Source organism: Mycena indigotica (genome assembly GCF_014461135.1).
Source record: "Mycena indigotica strain 171206Taipei chromosome Unknown Mind.scaff0004, whole genome shotgun sequence".
Taxonomy (NCBI): domain Eukaryota; kingdom Fungi; phylum Basidiomycota; class Agaricomycetes; order Agaricales; family Mycenaceae; genus Mycena; species Mycena indigotica.
In genome coordinates this window covers 2,846,632-2,865,528 of record NW_023503003.1, presented here as the reverse complement: position 1 = coordinate 2,865,528, position 18,897 = coordinate 2,846,632, and the positions used below count along the sequence as shown (strand labels likewise).

General features: G+C 49.5%; 8 protein-coding genes across 8 annotated transcripts; 5 read left to right on the top strand and 3 right to left on the bottom strand.

The window, feature by feature from the left end:
- Nucleotides 1-22: 22 nt before the first annotated feature.
- MIND_00477500 (uncharacterized protein) lies at nucleotides 23-1,054 on the top strand (the record flags this gene model as incomplete). Its single annotated transcript, XM_037361580.1, has 4 exons — nucleotides 23-25; nucleotides 70-161; nucleotides 314-509; nucleotides 671-1,054. The coding sequence occupies 4 exons, from the start codon at nucleotides 23-25 to the stop codon at nucleotides 1,052-1,054; spliced, it is 675 nt and encodes a 224-aa protein (XP_037221872.1).
- A 53-nt stretch (nucleotides 1,055-1,107) lies between these two features.
- MIND_00477400 (Ammonium transporter) lies at nucleotides 1,108-3,246 on the bottom strand (the record flags this gene model as incomplete). Its single annotated transcript, XM_037361579.1, has 14 exons — nucleotides 1,108-1,368; nucleotides 1,420-1,476; nucleotides 1,526-1,800; nucleotides 1,848-1,947; nucleotides 1,994-2,079; nucleotides 2,129-2,463; nucleotides 2,516-2,565; nucleotides 2,618-2,670; nucleotides 2,720-2,740; nucleotides 2,788-2,856; nucleotides 2,902-2,939; nucleotides 2,983-3,013; nucleotides 3,065-3,172; nucleotides 3,222-3,246. 14 exons carry the CDS (start codon nucleotides 3,244-3,246, stop codon nucleotides 1,108-1,110), a joined length of 1,509 nt encoding a protein of 502 aa, XP_037221871.1.
- Nucleotides 3,247-3,924: 678 nt separating this feature from the next.
- On the top strand, nucleotides 3,925-11,208 carry MIND_00477300 (MAP kinase kinase kinase; the record flags this gene model as incomplete). Its single annotated transcript, XM_037361578.1, has 10 exons — nucleotides 3,925-5,315; nucleotides 5,366-5,629; nucleotides 5,676-6,590; nucleotides 6,643-6,865; nucleotides 7,067-7,624; nucleotides 7,674-10,110; nucleotides 10,167-10,615; nucleotides 10,660-10,926; nucleotides 10,976-11,064; nucleotides 11,112-11,208. 10 exons carry the CDS (start codon nucleotides 3,925-3,927, stop codon nucleotides 11,206-11,208), a joined length of 6,690 nt encoding a protein of 2,229 aa, XP_037221870.1.
- Nucleotides 11,209-11,483: 275 nt separating this feature from the next.
- Nucleotides 11,484-13,163, top strand: MIND_00477200 (uncharacterized protein; the record flags this gene model as incomplete). Its single annotated transcript, XM_037361577.1, has 10 exons — nucleotides 11,484-11,797; nucleotides 11,850-11,872; nucleotides 11,921-11,978; nucleotides 12,025-12,091; nucleotides 12,144-12,151; nucleotides 12,198-12,217; nucleotides 12,266-12,762; nucleotides 12,814-12,867; nucleotides 12,912-12,946; nucleotides 12,998-13,163. 10 exons carry the CDS (start codon nucleotides 11,484-11,486, stop codon nucleotides 13,161-13,163), a joined length of 1,242 nt encoding a protein of 413 aa, XP_037221869.1.
- Nucleotides 13,164-13,185: 22 nt separating this feature from the next.
- On the bottom strand, nucleotides 13,186-13,914 carry MIND_00477100 (HIT domain protein; the record flags this gene model as incomplete). The annotated part of the gene is made up of 7 exons (XM_037361576.1): nucleotides 13,186-13,335; nucleotides 13,389-13,412; nucleotides 13,462-13,571; nucleotides 13,621-13,679; nucleotides 13,729-13,768; nucleotides 13,817-13,842; nucleotides 13,892-13,914. The coding sequence occupies 7 exons, from the start codon at nucleotides 13,912-13,914 to the stop codon at nucleotides 13,186-13,188; spliced, it is 432 nt and encodes a 143-aa protein (XP_037221868.1).
- A 99-nt stretch (nucleotides 13,915-14,013) lies between these two features.
- Nucleotides 14,014-14,799, bottom strand: MIND_00477000 (uncharacterized protein; the record flags this gene model as incomplete). Its single annotated transcript, XM_037361575.1, has 7 exons — nucleotides 14,692-14,799; nucleotides 14,583-14,639; nucleotides 14,469-14,532; nucleotides 14,320-14,421; nucleotides 14,245-14,273; nucleotides 14,113-14,199; nucleotides 14,014-14,067 (listed from the first exon to the last, which is right to left on the bottom strand). Exons 1-7 carry the CDS (start codon nucleotides 14,779-14,781, stop codon nucleotides 14,014-14,016), a joined length of 483 nt encoding a protein of 160 aa, XP_037221867.1. The 5' UTR covers nucleotides 14,782-14,799.
- Nucleotides 14,800-14,851: 52 nt separating this feature from the next.
- Nucleotides 14,852-15,702, top strand: MIND_00476900 (MRP-S28 domain-containing protein; the record flags this gene model as incomplete). Its single annotated transcript, XM_037361574.1, has 3 exons — nucleotides 14,852-15,095; nucleotides 15,146-15,480; nucleotides 15,529-15,702. 3 exons carry the CDS (start codon nucleotides 14,852-14,854, stop codon nucleotides 15,700-15,702), a joined length of 753 nt encoding a protein of 250 aa, XP_037221866.1.
- Nucleotides 15,703-15,762: 60 nt separating this feature from the next.
- MIND_00476800 (uncharacterized protein) lies at nucleotides 15,763-18,861 on the top strand (the record flags this gene model as incomplete). Its single annotated transcript, XM_037361573.1, has 16 exons — nucleotides 15,763-15,893; nucleotides 15,941-16,106; nucleotides 16,152-16,380; nucleotides 16,431-16,473; nucleotides 16,521-16,816; nucleotides 16,868-16,888; nucleotides 16,945-16,958; nucleotides 17,000-17,057; nucleotides 17,105-17,299; nucleotides 17,357-17,485; nucleotides 17,535-17,616; nucleotides 17,667-17,801; nucleotides 17,851-17,968; nucleotides 18,023-18,390; nucleotides 18,438-18,685; nucleotides 18,731-18,861. The coding sequence occupies 16 exons, from the start codon at nucleotides 15,763-15,765 to the stop codon at nucleotides 18,859-18,861; spliced, it is 2,364 nt and encodes a 787-aa protein (XP_037221865.1).
- Nucleotides 18,862-18,897: the final 36 nt, after the last annotated feature.

The window sequence follows — 18,897 nt, the reverse complement described above, 5'->3', positions numbered from 1 at the left end:
AAACTTCGTCCGTTTTTCGTTCATGGTTTGTTTTGCCCCCACCATCCCTCCCAACCTGACACTCATTAGGCAACCGCTCCTTCCTCCTCGAAACCACAGAAAATCTCTATTCGTGCTGAAGAATGGGACCGTCGTCTCCATGAAGTCCAGATAACCAAACAGTGAGTTTGTCGTCTATCTCCTTCACCGGATGACACACAATTGGGAATCTCTCTGAACTCTTTGATGAGCTCAAAAATTGCATGTATTATCTGATCCTTCTTTCTTTTCCGTTTCTCGTGATGTTTCGCTTTGTTGACATCCATTTCTCTAGTGACCTGAACCGTCTCATCATGGACTACCTTGTTGTGGAGGGCTACAAGGCAGCTGCAGAAGAGTTTTCCCAAGAGGCCAACCTCTCTCCTGATGTCGACTTAGATAGCATCGAAAGCCGCATGAATATCCGTGACGCTTTGCATCGTGGAGACATAGAAGACGCTATTGCCCGCGTCAATGACTTGAATCCAGAGGTATGTCTTCATCTGTAACCTCTTCAAACACGTCACAAGGATTAAAACAATTCATGCACCACTCTCAGACCTCTGGGTCGGTGATGAGCTTGTTAACCATACTATAGATATGAACCGACGTGCCATGCGATTCTCTTTGAGGAAACTAACTACGAATACAGATCCTGGACACCAACCCGGCCCTTTACTTCCACCTCCAACAACAACGGCTCATCGAATACATACGCGAAGGACGCATTGCAGAGGCTCTGCAATTTGCGCAAGCTGAACTAGCTCCGCGTGGAGAAGAAAGTCCCGAGTTTTTGTCGGAGCTGGAGAAGACGATGGCCTTGCTAGCCTTCGATGTTATGCCTTCTGCGCCGCCTGGGATCTCTGAACTACTTTCTCATGCTCAGAGGATGAAGACGGCTGGCGAAGTGAATGCAGCGATTTTGGAGAGCTTAGGTCAACCGAAGGATGTGAAGCTTGATGGTCTCTTGAAGTTATTGGAGTGGGGAGAGAAAGAGTTATCAGATCGCGCAGAGTATCCTCGTTTACACTTGTAAATCTACCTTGTTGTACACTATGTAGCACTAGAATTTATTGGGTATGAACAACTTCATGCGCTGATGTAAGATCTACGTGAATTGCTATTGCGCTCCTTCAAATAATAGTTTTCGGCGTGAGGGTCCATGTTCATGGCTGTCGCGGTATGAGGAACGAGTGAACGGACCGTTTCCGTGTCAGAAATGACGGGAGCGGTGACCCAATCGTAGGCAGCTTCACCCATATCAGCCTCGTCGATGCCGACCATTTCTGCAGCCTCCGAGACACGAAGACGAAGTCCAGGGATATAATGCATAATCCAAAGAATGAGGGTCTGATCGCTCGTTTCAGGACTTTGCACAGGATGATAACAGAGAACACGAACAGTCACGACGAAAGAGTAGGCCAAACCGGCAGCAGAATCTGCGACATGCCAAGCAAGCTGTTATGAACGAATGAGATAATATATAAAGAAATGTGGTTGAGCATACTTGGATCCAATGATGGTCGAGCCAGCCACCAGGGATAACAGTGAAACCGTCTTTGTGTAGGCAGTCAGCGAACATTTCCATTTTGGGGGGAGGAGGATTACCGTATGCAGCAATTTTGCGTTGCGCAAAGATCGCAGTGAGGAGATTGCCCACAATCCCTCCAACAGCGTGCGAGGCAAAAACGTCGAGCGAGTCGTCGTAGCCAGCGAAGAATTTGATCTGTGTAGCGAAGTTGCAGACAGTGCCAGCCATGAATCCGAACAACACAGAGGCAGCTTTTTTGAATTCAAATCTGTGGCAAGGATTATACCAAATTACTCACGAGAGCCGACGAATCCTGAGCCTGGAGTGATAGCTACGAGTCCCGCAATGGAGCCCGAGCAAAATCCAACTGCAGACCATTTTCTTTCAATCCGATAGTCCTGTAATCGATGAGATTCACAAATAGAGCGGGGACGAGGCATTTACCCAAGCCATCCAGGTTAAGCCACCGACACAGGCGGCTAGGTTGGTAACAATGAATGCGCTAGCCGCTCGCAAGTTGGCGCTGAGGGCTGTAATCGCGTCACGTGATGATAGTGATTGAGATTCAAAGAAACAAACCAGAACCCGGATTGAAGCCAAACCAACCGAACCAGAGGAATATGGTTCCGATAACGACGTAGCTTGTGTTGTGAGGCTTGTATGCTAGTGCTTCGGTACCGTATCCGCGTCGCTTGCCCAGATAAATAGATATGGCAAGAGCAGCTGCCCCCGAAGAAATGTGGACGGGAGTACCGCCGGCAAAGTCGTACGAGCCGTTTACAAAGGACCATCCATGGGGGTTCCACGTCCAGCAAGCGATAGGATCATAAACTGCCGTTGACCAGATGAAAACGAAGACAAGGACAGGACCTAGATGAGCGCGTTCTGCAAAGCCTCCAAGTGCAAGCATAGGTCTATTGAAAATCCCGTTATAGGCATATACGGAGAATAGTTGGATGCACAAACGTGATTGCAGCGAACATCAACTGGTAGACACAAAACACGATGCTGGGGATCTAATTCAAAAAAGTTAGCACATGAATATTCTGGTCTCATTAGTCTCCCTACCCTGCTGCTACCGACGGAGGGCTTCTCGAGGACATCCCGCAAAGCAAAATGTTCTGTTACAAGGTCAGAGACCACAGCGAGAATAATTACATCGGTACCCACTCAGATCACCGATAAAGAGGCCTACAAATCATGAACGTTCTATCATTGAGAAGAAGCAATCAACGGACCAGCGCCTTCAGAGAAGGTGAGAGAAAACCCCCAGAACCACCATTGGAATGATACGACAGCAATGGTACCTGGGACGAGTTAGTTGCGAACAAGTCTCTGACTCGGAGCCGAACCCATCGAAAGAAATATCATAGAGAGAGCATTTTTACGCCTATAACACGTTAGAGGGGCAACGAGAGGCGATTTGATACAACCTTAAGAGACCCGAATAGAAAAACCCGACCCCTTTATCGCATGTTTAGCTAGACTCTCTTGCGTCGTCCTGGGTGGACTGACCTGGTATCATGATCCAAACTAGTGCAGTACATGCCAGGACCCAAGAAATATCGCCAGAGTTGTAGACAAAGCTGGTCTGATCATCTTGTTTGTAGACCAGGTTACCAGCTGGAAAGAGTGGGGATTAGCTGAAGGAAGGCCATAGACTGAGTCCTACAAGCATCGTAAGAGATTCCGGACATGGTGTCGAGAGGAGAAAAGGAGAGGAGGGGATTGTCTTCTTCGGATGCTCTTTAGCATTGGCAGTTAGATTGATCTGGACCAAATGTAATCCAGGGCTACGCTGTCATGCTGAATGGCTGTTAAGGTTGTTTTTAGCACTGTCGGACGGTGGCTTGATGTCCTTGAAGCAGAGTATAGTAATGTTATCAGACGTTGTCTGTGAACGATTGCTGAACGGTGTCGAAGTTCGAATTTGATCGGTCAAGCATGGCTCCGTATTCAATTGAAATAGACTGCTAGCGCTAATCCACCAGATTCGGATGGATGACGGGATGGTTTCACCCTAAAACGGTGCATTTTCTTGCGTTGGAACTGGAGCGAGGTTCGTCGATGTTGAGGAAGAATGTGACAGGTCCCACCAAAATGTGACGCATTCGGATGCGTGACCAGTCAAGTCATGTTTAATGACCGCGTCGACGCGTTGAGTGCGCATCAATAACTATTAGAGGATGACATCCATGAGTGTTCTGACTGATACGTTCTCTCATACATTCTTGCCATGTTCTCCGCGCGCGAGCAGTGGCCGAAGTCAAGCTTCTCTGATCCCAGTTGATGGCTAGGTGTGGTTATCAGCTTCATCCCAAAGGTGGGAAGGGCCCTCTATACTCGGACACTAACTCTAACAACCCACATCTACCATGTCTAGCCGAATCGCCACTCGTCGCACAAAATACCAACCTACTCTTCCAGTTCCTCCTGTGCCCCCAGTGCCCCCAATGCCGTCGCGCTCTCCAGCCCCCTCCTCATCGTCATCACAAGACCAAAGCTTGTCTTCACCACACAGGAAAGAGAAGTCGTTACCTCTACGGACTGTCAACTCTCCCGCACCGTCCTACTATGAAGATGACCCACGTCCATTGCCTCCATATCCTATATCGAATTCGCCACCATCTTCGACTGGATGGGTTGCTTCATCCGATACCAAAGCTACTACAGTTCTTGGCGCTCCTCCACAATACCCTGAACCACATAGGTCAGGCTACTATCACACGCCGGCCCTTTCTCCTTCTGTCTCCCGAGCCAGCATGTCCCGCTCAATATCAACCGCGTCTTCATCTATGACCAGTCTCCCATCCATAACTGACTCGCTTCCGCTTCATCCTCCCCCCGAATTATTTCGAATGCGGTCAGGTTCGGACGCGAGTTCCCATCCGCCATATTACGCTCCTCCGTCTAGGCTTAGACTACCAATATCACCTGGCGCACCCATTTCGACTCAGCAGTATCAAACTAGACCTTACCAAGCTACGCCTTCCACTCGTTCAATTTCACCGCAAGCCGATGCGATTTCGGTGGTTCCACGAACGGTCCCTCTCTCACTAAATGTTAATCGACAATTGGCCACACCAATAACACCATCTAGTACTTCTCCGCCATCGGCTCCGGCTGCCTTCGTGTACCCGTCTGCCCGTACGAGAGCGCGACCTAGCGGAACTCCAAGCTCCGGATTCAAATTTCGCGGGAAAAGGAAAACCAAGGCAACGCCAGAACAGCAGTCTGAACAGCTCCCCACTCCAACTGAAAGCGCATTTCCCGTCGCTACCACCAATGCTCCCAAACCTCGGCCCTCAGTGTCTGGTGCCTCCATCGTCTCTGGTGCTTCCATCGCGTCTAGTGATAGTGGAAGCAACACCTCCTCGATCCTTCCTTCACGCCCAGCTGCTGAGCCATTTTACTTTCCTTCAGCACGAACCAGAGCACATCCCAAGAACCCAGGGATCAACTTCGGCAAAGGCAAGAAGAAGGAGAGCAGCGGGGGCACCAAATTGCCGACTGGTTTTTTGAGAATGGGATTGGGAAAGAAATCGACTCCATCTGGCGTCAGCGTCAATCCAAGAGTATCGGGAGAAAGTGCTGGCGCTTCACTTGCTCCACCACCGCAGTCCCTTTCTCGAGGGAATACGCCGACCCCGCCCCGAGTTTACCGAGAAAGTATCCCGGAAGAAGACGAGTACTCTTATCTACCACATATAGAGACCAAAGTCGGTGTTTATCCACTTGACTCGTACGATCCGATACTGATGGAAGCGTACGTCTCCGTCTTTCATCTCCTTTCCCAAGGTTTTAAGGCATTTTTAGCGATCGCCAAACTTGGGAGTTGTTGCGGAAAATAAATCGGATACAGGGCAATCCAAGTTTCCACAACTACGGTGGAAGACCGCCTCGTGCCGTTTTGGATCTAGGTTGTGGGTCAGGGACATGGATGTTGGATGCTGCGATGGCGTGGCGGGCAGCTGGAACGCAGATCGTTGGCTTGGATATGATGGACACTCTCCGTGGAATGTGGCCCATTGCGCAAAGGCAGGGTGTCGCTGAAAATATCAAATTTATTCGGGGAAACTTGTGGGTTTTTTTTTTCGTTTGAAGCACAACCACTGACGCCTTCCAGTGTCAAAGACTCCCTGCCCTTTCCAGACGGGTCCTTCGATCTAGTCCGAATTGCGAACTTGGCTCTGTGCATCCCTCAGTCTCGATGGGAATTTGTACTTGCTCAAGTTAAACGGGTTCTGGTGGTAGGTGGTCGACTCGAGTTCATTGAAGACCATTTGCTCTTTCCCTACGGCAAACCTTCCGCTGCAACAGAACTTAGCTCTCCACAACTCGACACTCCCATTCCTTCCACCGGCTTCTCACGGATGAGTTTAGCAGACGTTGTCAATGCTCGGCCTGCGGAAACTGAGTTCAACGACACGGATAGCGAGGTTTATAACCTGTACCACGTGGAAGAAGAAAATGAGGACAACGAGTCCTTCATTGACGGCGGTATGCTTGCGCCTGCGACGCCCACACCATATGGTCAATATCCTTCTTCTCCCATGGCACCATCAATTGCAGGTGGTTCCTCGATTTCCACAACGACATCAATGGGAACAACAGAAGCTTGGCATGAACAGGCACAGGCCGCCCGAGAGCTTGAAGCGCTTTTCGAGCATATGTTGACCATGAAATATGGTATCCACCCTCGTCCAGCCGAATTCTTGTTTGAAATTCTTTCGGGAGTATTTGGGAGTGTTAAGGAAATTGCAGCGATGCATTTGACATTGGCACCTCCCGAACCAGCTGGACAACGCCAACATGGTCTTATAGAGACCGACGCACTCACACAGAGCCCAGGAGTCATGCTTTGGCCTTCAACTTTTATCCCATTACAACCGACAGAGTTGGAAGCCGTCGTTTCCAAGCACCAACGCGTGTTGCTTTCGTGCAAATCAGCACTAGTCGAGTATGCAAAGGAAGTTGCTATGGAGGGGGAAAGTGAGTCGCAGGGAGCGGCTGCAATGGAGGCACTTTGGGACTACCAGAAGTAAGTCGACTGAAATTGATTAGGAGAAGAGACTGGTCTGACGCCCACATAGTTTTCTCCGTGAGCGATTCAATCCTCCACCAGAAGTGATCCGTCGACAAGCGGATGATACCGACAGTTTGCGGGAGTCGGTGTCGGTGGGCTCGATCAGCTCAGAGGCCCTAAATGACATGGAGGAATACCAAAGCGAACTGCAATCCCGATACGAGAGACCGGAAGGCGGGTCTAGACCCCGCCAAAAGATTGACCCTACAACTGGAGAGACCATGATAAGGGTAAGGAAACGGGGAAGTCGAAGTAGTCGACGAAGAGCGGCAAATTTGTTGTCCACAACAACGAATGGTGGGTCACGGAACGAGTTGACCCATGTTCGAAGTTGCTTTGTTTACGAGGCGGTTAAAGTAGCTGAGTTGCCTGCACCGTTGGGAGGGTTTCCAAGTTTTGTACGATAAATAGAGGGAAAAATAAACTTGAAGACAACGGACAAATATTATGTAACCTGTCAATTTGATGGAAGCGTGACTGCAGACCCTTCCTCGACTGTCTCGAGTCGGATGGCGTTCTCGGAAGCGGGACGCAGGGCTGGCCAGCGCCGTATGCAGCTGGTAGTCGTGAACCGAGGCTCTGACTCGAGTGACGATGAACCGCAAAGGACAAGATATCATTATAGTCCACCACCGCTGCCAAATCCACCACCTCCAAAGATCGCGACAAGGCAACGACTTCCTCCCCAACCTTCCTCCCACCCATCCTCGCTCTCCTCCCCGTCTAGCAGTGCTGCTGACGAATCAACACCACCTCCGTCCACTCCAGGCCTCTGTCTTGATGAGACAGAGCAGACCGTTCTCAAACCACCACCCCTTCCCCGTATTCCCACTGCACGGTCTTTCCAATCACCAACAGAAACATATTCCCCCCATCCTGTTGCAGACCGTGTTCTAATTCTCGTCACCGGCGACTCAGAGCATTTTGTCAATGTCGACATCAGCGGCGCTCCAAATCCCGCCTTCATCCGCGAGCGCGTGTTCACAAAGGTGTGTATCAAACATTCTACACTTTTTCCACTAGGCTGATACCTTTTAGCTTGCTATATTCGACGAATATGACCAAGCCAACTTGTCGATTTATCGCACCGAGATTGGCAGTTTCGCCATCGGCGATGCTCTCTCCGACGACAAGCTGTTTGATCTTTGTCGCGAGCAAGGTGATGAAAAGGGCTCCCTCAAGCTCCTCGTATGTGCCTCGGCAGCAAATGTCCATGAAGTCCATACCACTGGCACACTCGTTCCCCCATTAATCCCACCTCTGCAGCCCAGACGGCGGACTCGTTCACCAAATGGAAGTGTCTCTTCGACCAGCGAAAACCTGCCACCCGAGTCTTCTGCCGGATACGAGGCCGATCTGGAGAAAGAGCGACGGAATCTTCTCGCTCCAAACAGCCAAGCTCCGCAGTATGTTGCCTCTCCTCTACCCTCCCGGTCAAGTTCTCCCCTACCACCTCCTCCATTATATGACAAACATGGAAATATAATAGCGCCGCCACCCCCACCACCCCCGCTTTCACCGAATCACCCAACATCAGTCGACGACAACATCACTCCCCCAGGCACTATCTTGCACGCACGGGTTGCATCCGATGCTGATCAAACCATTCCTGAACCACAAGATCTTCGCAGAAATAGGCCGCAACATAGTGGGCGAACCGCATCACAAGGCCGCGACAGGCGAGCGCGTCACAAAAACTCATTTAATCAGAGCGACACGGAGGATAGTCCCGGTCAATTGGAGTCATGGGTGATGGTCAATAATGCCTCACGCTCTGACGATGACCATCCTCCAACTCCCATTGATGTCCGTAATTCTCCTTCGTCTGCTGCTCGTGCCACGGCCCGTCAACAGTTATCTCCTTCACGCTACAAGGCCTCTTCTCCCTACGGCGGTCGGACTTTGGCAATACCAGCTCCTCCACGAAATGCTCCCCCACCCATACCTGCGAATGCGCCTGATCCTCGTATTCCACCGCCACGTGCCGCTGGCCAGCCCGTCCCAAGCAAATGGATGGTGACTTGGAAAGGCTCTGATCGCGGAGAGCAAAAATCTCTCCCGACTCAAACATCAACTTGGAACAGGTTCAAGACTGCCAAAAGCATGGACAATCTCCGTGGATCAGCATTAAATTCGCATCCAGCTAATTTGCAACCAGGCGGCGGCAGACGGGCCCACCCGCTGCCGGTTTCTCGCTCAAGTGCCAGTGGGATCCGTGACACATTACTTTCCGCTGCAACTCCAACTGCGCTCGGAACACCCAAGTCTTTTGATGGAGGCCGCTCTTATGAGACCCGACAAATTCGACCCCTGCCAATACAAGGCTCCTCGCATACGACCATTCACGAACTAGGCCCCGCCCCCACAAACCAATATGGCACACGAACTCCTGGGTCCATATTAATGTCTCCTAGTAATGAACCATACCCACGACCACAGTCGGCGGTTGGAGAGGCTATCAACTCTCCGCAACAACGATATAACCGACACCTTCCCCCAACAGGTTTTGGCACATCGCTTGAAGGCGAATATGGTCGTTCTCCGCGTGCACCATCGCCCACCCACCCTTTTCCTACTTCTTCTCCTTCAACTGCCCTCCCATTCAGGTCGAGTCGGCCCAGCGACGTTTTGCAAAGTCCTGGAAGCCCTCGTAGTCCACGCTTTGTATCACGGGATCGCAGACCTAGTTCTGCTGGTAATGAAGCACGCCCGGAGATAACTACAACATCCGCCAATGGAGATGTTGGCGCATCTCAATGGGCTGCCCAACTATTCCCAAGCGCAGATTCCACTCTCGTTCCAGAGTCGATGACTCTGATGCCGCCACCGAATGGCACTATGATCAGCACCCGATCTTACGATTCTGATAGCGACGACAATGACACAGGTACTTGGAAGAAGGCACCGTCTTCTGAGCGACCCAAATCTATTCTACGCGGACCAGCATTGACGGTACAAATCGAAGACTCTAACACTCTTCGGCCTAATGGACAACAACATCCTACTTTTGCCACTCCTACCCTCCGACCCTCGTCCCCCTCGCCCGCTGCTGCTATTGCTAAATCAAAACGAGATAGACACGGAAGTACCTTCACCGCTCGTCAGGAAGATACTTGGGCACCCCGACCTCCGCCTGAAGACGTTTACGAACGTCTAGAAGACTTCTTCCCTCAGCATGATTTGGACAAACCGGTGATCGAGGCAGCGTCTGGCGGAACCTCGCCAACAAGCACTGATCAAATATCCATACCCACGCCATTGACACCCGCGGTCCCTGACAAAGGACGCATACGAGGGAAAAAAAGTATTCGTATCGTTGCCCAAGAACGCAAAAGGCATATGGACCGTGCTTCCCGCGCCGACGGTATGACATCGATTCAGCGCAAGCGAAGCACAAAACTCTGGGGTAGTCGGGTGGAAGAAGTTGATACATCGAGCCTTCCTGAGTCGCCGTCAAGTGATGTTTCCAGCACAAGTAAGCCCGCAATTCCCATGTTAGTCTAATCTGACGTCTTTTTTTTCTTATTTTAGCGACATTCAAATGGGTTCGCGGCGAGTTGATTGGTCGCGGTACATATGGACGAGTGTATCTCGCACTCAATGCCACAACTGGAGAAATGATCGCCGTCAAGCAAGTCGAAACCCCACGCACGGCCAGCGACAAGAACGACACCCGACAAATATCTGTTGTTCAGGCGCTCAAGATGGAGAGTGAGACCCTCAAAGTGCTTGATCATCCGAATATTGTCCAGTATCTTGGTTTCGAAGAGACTCCAACAAACCTGAGCATGCAAGTTATTTTCTTCTTGTCCTTCTCATCTTCTAATCACTCCCGTAGCTTTCTTGAGTATGTTCCTGGTGGCTCGATTGGCAGTTGCCTCCTCAAGCACGGCAAATTCGAGGAGGACGTCACCAAGTCGTTTACCTCACAAATCCTGGCTGGATTGGAATACCTGCATTCCAAAGGCATCATCCATCGGGTTTGTTCCACTGTGCTTGTTTTGTCATGTCTCATTGGCTCTAGGACTTGAAATCAGATAACATTCTTGTTGAAATGTCTGGTGTCTGTAAGATTTCCGATTTTGGTATCTCCAAAAGGACGGACGACCATAACGACGCCCACACGGCCATGCAAGGCACTGTGTTCTGGATGGCTCCAGAAGTTATCAACACTCAGAAAAAGGGCTATAACAATAAGATCGACATCTGGAGTATTGGATGTGTCGTCCTGGAAATGTGGGCTGGTACTCGACCCTGGACTGGGGACGAGATGGTAGCTGTCATGTTCAAGGTCACTTTCTCGTGTTTAGCCTTGCCCCTCTTTAACATATATGCCTTAGCTGTTCCAATCCAAGCTTCCGCCACCTATTCCAGATGGCCTTGTATTGACACAACCCGCAGACGACTTCCGACGCAGTTGTTTTGCCATGTCAGTGTTATTGCTTCGTTGGTTCAAGTTTATTGACTTTAGTCTAGAAACCCGGAAGAGCGCCCGACTGCGGCTGAACTAAGAAGGCATCCATACCTGATAGTCACTCCTGGTTGGGTATTCGACGGGTTCGAAGCCCAGTAGGAAGTACACTGACCTCTCTCTCTCTGTTATGTTCATCGCATCTAACCGCACATTTGTTGTTCACATAAGCCATACTTTGTAGCATTTTTAATGTCATAATACCCACCCACGCATGTACTCATTAAATTCGTAGTCACCGATAAGGAAATACATTTGCTATATCGGCCTTTTACAACGCAACCCCTGGCCCCTTGTGCTTCAAGAAACTTGTCGCTCGTTTCAGTCCTGTCAGTGAATCTAAATTTAGGAACCAGAACGTATGACATCATCGCTTAATGTTGCCTTCTGACCACGATCGAGAACAGGCGGCTCGACGAATACAGCGCGCTTGGAGAGCCAAGCATGATACCAACGCATTTCTGACGACCTCAGTCCGACTCAATGATTTCAAACTACACGCATCCCTCACCGCGGCACGTGAATCCGCAGCTGTTGGCGACAATTCGCCCAAAGCTCGCTGGCAACGAGCGATTCGCTTTACTTCGCGACTCCAGGATGCTAATCCAATGCTTACGGATAATGGGGTTCAAGATGACTCGGCTCCGCAGAAAATCTTGGAGACACAGCATTGGTTAGAGCTTGTGGATGGGTGTGTGCTTATCGACTTTGTTCGTCGAGATCGACTGAGCTCTCCGGGGAAGGAAACATCGTTACGGCTCGAACTGTTGAGTACACAGTTTCTGCGGTGCTTTTCCTCATAGAAGATCACTAGTGAAGTGGTACCACAAAGTTTGGAGGGAAGCGGACACCACAGAGAACTTTTTTCAATGGTGGGCTTCGCATCACCACATCGCTTTGGATGAAACTTACTCATAGGCTGGACCACGGCGAGGGGAAATCACTGTCGTTGGAAGACTGTTCTCGGGAACAATTGGAAAGCGAGGTCACATTTCTTTTTGAATTTGGTCAACATTATGTCTGAGGACATCCTCTAGAAAATTGTGTCTGTGGTTTCAACCCTCTACTCTTATTCCTCTGACCGAAATAAGATATCTTTCGACAGAACAGCGTATGGCTGTTTTTTCCGACTGAAGATCTCATCATCTCTGTTGTTTAGGCTTGAACTATCTCGTCGAGATTGATTCTATAGGTCGATTTCGCTGGGCAAGAAACCACGAACTTGTAGACACTACCCCAGGGAGATGGAAGGATTCTGGCAACGGACAGGGTATTGTCCCTGATACTGGGTCAATTCGTGGAGCATTATTTCGAGGCGAAAGTCTTGGTTCAACAGACTCTGCTGCGCGGGAAGCAGCAGCCACCCACTATGCAGGCGCTCGTGGCAGATATAAACTGACGCGCGAGTTTCGCAAGCGCTTCACGCTTCACGGAATCGTCAATCGGCTACTTAGGAAAACAGTGAAAAAGAACGTCTGGATATATACCTCGGATAAGCATTTCAACATATTCGTAGGCATAAAGCAGACAGGCACTTTTCAGCACTCTTCGCTCTTGGCCGGGGGCGTAGTGACCAGTGCTGGTCTCATTTCCGTTAAAATGGGAGTGGTCCACACACTTTCGCCATTGTCAGGACATTATCGAACTTCAGTCGATGTATGTGTCCTTTTTCGGCTGGAACCTTTATCTGAACGACTCGATGGACAGCATTTTCACAAGTTTACTGACGTACTTGGAGAACGTGGAGTGGATATGAGCAAGGTTTGGTCCATTTGTTGACTGGAGCGACTTACAACTATCCCAAGGCTCGGATTAGTAAAGCAGAGATTGCCCTCTGGGGGTTAGTCGTTTATTTCTGAAACTGCTTATCACAGTCTCGAATCGGCGTTAGGATTGAACATATCAAGAAGGCACAGAAATCCAAACAGCAAATGGTCGACAAGGGTAAGCAAGGTTTGAGGGACACCTTGAACAAAGTGGCCACATTAGATGTCTCTTGGAAGAGGGAAGTACTTGAAGGGCGTGAAGCAAAGATACCCGAGCAAAAGGACTCATAAATGATTGTATTAGGACACGCTGTTACTGCGATAATCTTTCCTTCATTTTCGCGCATGTTGCCGCCAGTTCCTCATTTGTAGACTTTGCCTGAGGTCTCTCCTCCAAGTGTAAGACTAACCCATCCGTTTCTGTGCTTTTTGGAATGACGTGGAAATGCGCATGCGGTACTTGCTGTAGAATTAGCGGATCAGCGGTGGTCGAATACGCAATGGTTCACTGCTTGCCTGGTAAGCAAGCTTTCCATTATTCTAGGCATGACCGTCAACTCGATTGAAGATTCAACTTTCTACCACAAACCTGCACAATATTATACTGTGTTGTCCCAGCGGCTTTAGCAACTCTCTTGAGAAGTGGTCCGATGTCTCTTAGGTATTCGTCGGGTAAAGTATCGAGGGTCTCTGCGTGATCTATGATAGATTTTATGACCAAGAAAGGTAACGTGACGTAGGTACATACACTTCGGAATAACCAGGGTATGTCCTTCGGAAAATGGCATGATATCGAGGAATGCCAGACTGCGATAGAATATTCCAATCAAGAAGCGAACACTTGACGAGTGGCTACCTGTAGTCTGTCTCGGTCACTTTGTGGCTAGGAATGATTCCTGTGGTACCCGTCAGCAGCCAAGAAACAAGTCACTTCGAGTGTCTGCCTTTGAGGATGCCACAAAACAAGCAGCTGGATCTATCTTTGAGGTGGGTTCAGGGCCATGGCATTGCTTACGCACGACGAATCTTCGTTAGCAGCCATGAGAGTAGAGACCAAGAGATGTTGATAACGGATCAGCGATGCTTGTCGATCAGGCAAAGAATTGGCAAGATAATGTTACAACAGAATTTTGTGTGAACACTAGGCTCTCGTCCACTGGCTTTCGAACGAGGATACACCAACTGGAAGGGCAGCCTGATTCAATGGTGAAGAGGTAAACAAGGACCGGATAATTATCACCTTCTCATCGTAGTCGGTCCACTCTCCTTCGTCAAGATCGACTTCGGAAAACACAGTCCCTTTCATGCCTTGACACTTCCAAATACCCTAGCGAAAATGAGTCCCCAATACTTGTTCTGGTAATGGACTTGCCCGAGGATCGAAGCTTATGAATTCTAATCCTGCAGAAATCATAAAATGTTGCTCATCATTACCCATCCAACTCACCTCTGCATTCGATCTGAAGTAGAGGCCCAAACTGTTCGTTTTCTGCCGAATAAGCACGAACTGCATACGCGTCTTCGAACTTTGCTGAGCTTTCACGCTTGCCTGGTCGCAATCAGAGAGCTGGAGGACGCGGCAGAAAAACGAGAGACAGTTTCCACAGCGCCAAACAAAGTTGGCGGTGCCGCCTTTACCTCCAGAGAGATCGAAGGATTCCTACGACTCATGTGAAAGAGGCGAAAGGCATCGAATTAGTCTCAAGCTACACGTCGATTGAGAGTGACTGGTTTTGGATGAGTTTCATGACAACTGGTGCATTTAACCTGCAGTTGGATCGGAATCAAGGTAAATACAAACGGCGATCTTTTCGCAAACCTCGAAGAAGAAGTCAAAATCTGCGTCTCTAGGCTCTAGATTGGTGACGTTTTCGAGTTCAGCCTTTATGGAGAGCAGTAATTTGACCATGTTGTCAATGACGTTCGAACGAAACGGGTCACGCTGTGACGCTATTCACAAATTTGTTTCTGCTCGCTCCATGAACATACTGCTTCGCAATGCGGCACGTTCTATTAGACGGCCTGCAGGTCTCCCATTGCGACGTGGCGTCATCAACTTAGCTGGTGTAGACGAAGAATGGGATGAAGACCATTACCTCGACATGCTCCAGACACCATATGAAGACGACGACACTGTCGCAGCCGGCCATCTCATGCTGCAGCATCAACGACAAGTTTTATATTATCTTCGACTAATAGAGCACGAGATGCCCAAACTCGTAGGTCGGTATTTAATTTGTTGTCTCATTGCACTACTGACCCCGTTTTGGTAGCTTATCGCAAGCCGTTTGACCCTCCAGCAGACAGAGATGCCCCACTAGTAGTGCGCTCAATTGACTATGGCGGAGAAGAGCATCCTGCAACCGCAAAACGCGTTATTGTTACTGCTGTCGACTCCCTGCCGCTGAAGAATGCCGACGCGATTCATAGAATTAAACTGCTTGCTGGTCCACGTTGGACTCCACATCCGCCTGCGGATGGCGGCATGAATGGGTTAGACGAGTGGAAAAACGGCTACATCAAGATTTCATGCGAGGACTTCCCTGAACCTGCCATGAACCTCAAATGGGCGAGTGACGCGATGGATCGGCTTGTAACTCAGGCAAATGTGAGATTTATTTCTATTTCAAACCGTTCATTCGCTCAACACGCGCAGAATTCCAAGCCCGACTTGAAGAATATACCTGTCGATTTACGACACGTCCACGCCAAGGCTCGCAAGGCGAAGAAGGGAGAACACACTCGTGCTCGAGTTTATGGACGGCCCTCCGTTCATGATTTCCCTCTAGAATGGATACGACCGGAACGTAGGAAGTATGCTTTGGAATAAAAAAAGAAGTTGTTTCTGAGGGTCAGATGATTTCTCACTCCTTGACTTGTGTCTACCACGATGCGTGTCTCAGTCGTTCAGACATGTACTCAGGCCTACGACCTCACCGCTACTCTGAACAAGCTTGAAGAAATGACAAAGATGGCTCGGGACCGCGACGACTCAGAGCTTGCGGTGTTCCCAGAGGCGTTGTGGGTCCTTGTACAATAGTTCTGTGTTTTTCATTCATCGATCGAAGCATTGGAGGCTATCCAAAATATTCAACTTTTGGAGCTGTGGTTGGCGAGCGCTCTCTTGAAGGTCGCGACGAGTATGTTCAATACCACACTGGTGCTATTAAAGTTCCATCTGCTGCTACTGCTCGCGTGGAGGAGATTTCTCGGGAAACTGGGGTCTTCTTGGTGGTATTTGCCTTTATTCTTGATTACCACGCACTATATTCGAACTAGGTCGGAGTGATTGAACGTGAAGGGGGTTCACTTTATTGCACTGTGATATTTGTGTCTCCCTCTCAAGGGCTGTTGGGAAAGCACCGCAAAATAATGCCAACCGCCGCAGAACGCTTGATATGGGCTCAAGGCGATGGGTCTACGCTTCCAGTGTTCGAAGCTCAGTTCTCAGATTCCAAATCTGCAAAAATTTCAGCAACGATCTGCTGGGAAAACTACATGCCCCTATGTTTGCTCTTGCTTGACTTGTCAACTGGACGCTCACCTAACTCTATCTAGTGCGTTACCACTATTACTCGTTGGGCACTCAGTTATACTGCGCGTTAGTGGGCATGGTTCATATTCTGGACACACTAACAAATCGCGTAGGCCAACGGTAGATGCACGCGAAACTTGGCAATCGACTATGATGCATATTGCATTGGAGGGTCGCTGCTTCGTTCTGGCAGCTTCACAGTTTGCGCAAGAAAAAGACTATCCTGCTGACCACCCAGTAGCCAGTGATACACGCAGCCCCGAAAACATAATGATAGCGGGTGGAAGCGTCATTATTAGCCCCCTTGGTAAAATTTTGGCGGGCCCTTTGAGGGATGAAGAGGGTGTATTGACCGCAGAAATCGATTTAGACGACGTTGTAAGAGGTAAATTCGACTTGGATGTTTGTGGTAGGTTGCCCAAAATCCCATGCTGTCTTGTTGACCTGATGATGGCGCTAGGAAACTACGCCAGACCAGATAGTCCGTCGCTCCTCAATTTTTTTTTCTCTGAAAAAAATATTCTGACCCTCCTGTAGTTTTCCGTCTCACTGTAAACACAAATTAGAACCAGTACTAGTAGTTATTGAGTAGGCCTCGGAAATGAATCCGTGTCACACAAAATCACGCCAACGTTCTTGCTCTGAACCTCGTCCGTTCGTTGTTGTACTCCCTTTCAGTCTTCTCACCACGCCATAGCTACCGAGCCATCGTCTTCAATGTCTGACTCGTATTCGAATGGAGTGGCGAATGCCTCGACACCCTCTCTTCCCAATACTCTCCCCTCCATCATACGCAAAAAGCTCATGGGCTACGTCGGGTTTGCCAACCTGCCCAACCAAGTCCACAGGAAGAGCGTAAGGAAGGGCTTCCAGTTCACTGCCATGGTCGTCGGTAAGCTGCTGTTCATCGCACCATTTTAACTTCCCCTTCTTATCCCCCTCCCTCCAGGCGAGTCGGGGCTCGGTAAATCCACCCTCATCAACACTCTCTTCAACACAACCCTTTATCCTCCCAAGGAGCCGCTCCCTCCATCTGCTGAGCGCCCTACAACGGTGTCCATTGAAAGCATTGGTGCTGGTAAGTATAGGTCAAATTCCACCTTTTCTTCTCTGACTGACTCTCACAGACATTGAGGAAAACGGTGTGCGCCTCCACTTGACTGTCGTCGACACCCCTGGCTTTGGTGACTTTGTCAACAACGACGAAAGGTTTTTTTTTCTACCCCTTTGTCCCTAAAACTAGTCTGACGGCCTTCTAGCTGGAAGCCCATTCTGGAAAATATCGAGTCGCGCTTCGACTCCTTCCTTGAACAGGAAAACCGCGTCAACCGAACCAAGGTCGTCGACAACCGTGTTCACGCATGTCTGTATTTTATACAAGCCACTGGTCACTCGTTCGTGGGCACCTTTTTACCTGTCCCATTCTGATTGCATGCAAAACAGTTTAAAAGAGATTGACATCGAGTTCATGCGGAGACTGCACAACAAAGTGAACCTGATACCTGTCATTGCCAAAGCAGACACCATGACTGACGAGGAAGTCGCCGAATTCAAAGAGCGGGTTTGTATCTTTGGTTTCCACCCAACACCTATTCATTGACCCAACACCGTCCAGGTTCTTTCGGACATCGCCCACCACAACATCCATATCTTCCAAGCGCCAACCTACGACAACGAGGATGAAGAGACCATTGCGGAGGCCGAGGAGATTGCCAGCAAAATTCCGTTTGCTGTCGTTGGGTCAGATAAAATTGTCACCACTCCGGACGGTCGGCAAGTACGTGGACGAGCATACCCCTGGGGTGTTGTCGAGGTAGACAACGAGGAGCACTGCGACTTTGTCAAACTTCGCCAAATGCTCATTCGAACATACATGGAGGAGCTCAGGGAATATACCAACGATGTTCTTTACGAAAACTGGCGAACGGAGAAACTACTTGGAATGGGCGTTGCTCAAGACTCCTCAGTGTTCAAGGAGATCAAGTATGTTGTGCAACCCCACAGGACTCTTCATCTAAACTTTTTTTTAGCCCTGCCGCCAGAATGCAAGAGGAGCGAGTTCTGCACGAGGCCAAGTTGGCCAAAATGGAGGCTGAGATGAAGATGGTTTTCCAACAGAAGGTCCAAGAAAAGGAGTCCAAGCTCAAACAGTCCGAGGAGGAGCTTTACGCGCGTCACAAGGAGATGAAAGATGCATTGGAGAAACAGCGAACTGATCTCGAAGAGAAGAAGCGGAAAATCGAGAGCGGGCGCCCAATCACCCCCCGAGAAAAACACTGTCCGTCTCTTTTCTCGGCGGTAGAACGCTCTGACCTGTCTGTAGACTGGGAGACGAAAGGGTTTCTTGCGCACCTAAACAGCTTACCATATCCATTGACATTTTTTTCCCTACGGCGTGCTTTTCCAAAGTTTGGCTGTACATATCATATTCCCCTCGTACTCACTCGTTCTTGACTCCCTACGAATACCTACCACACTCTTTTACGGATC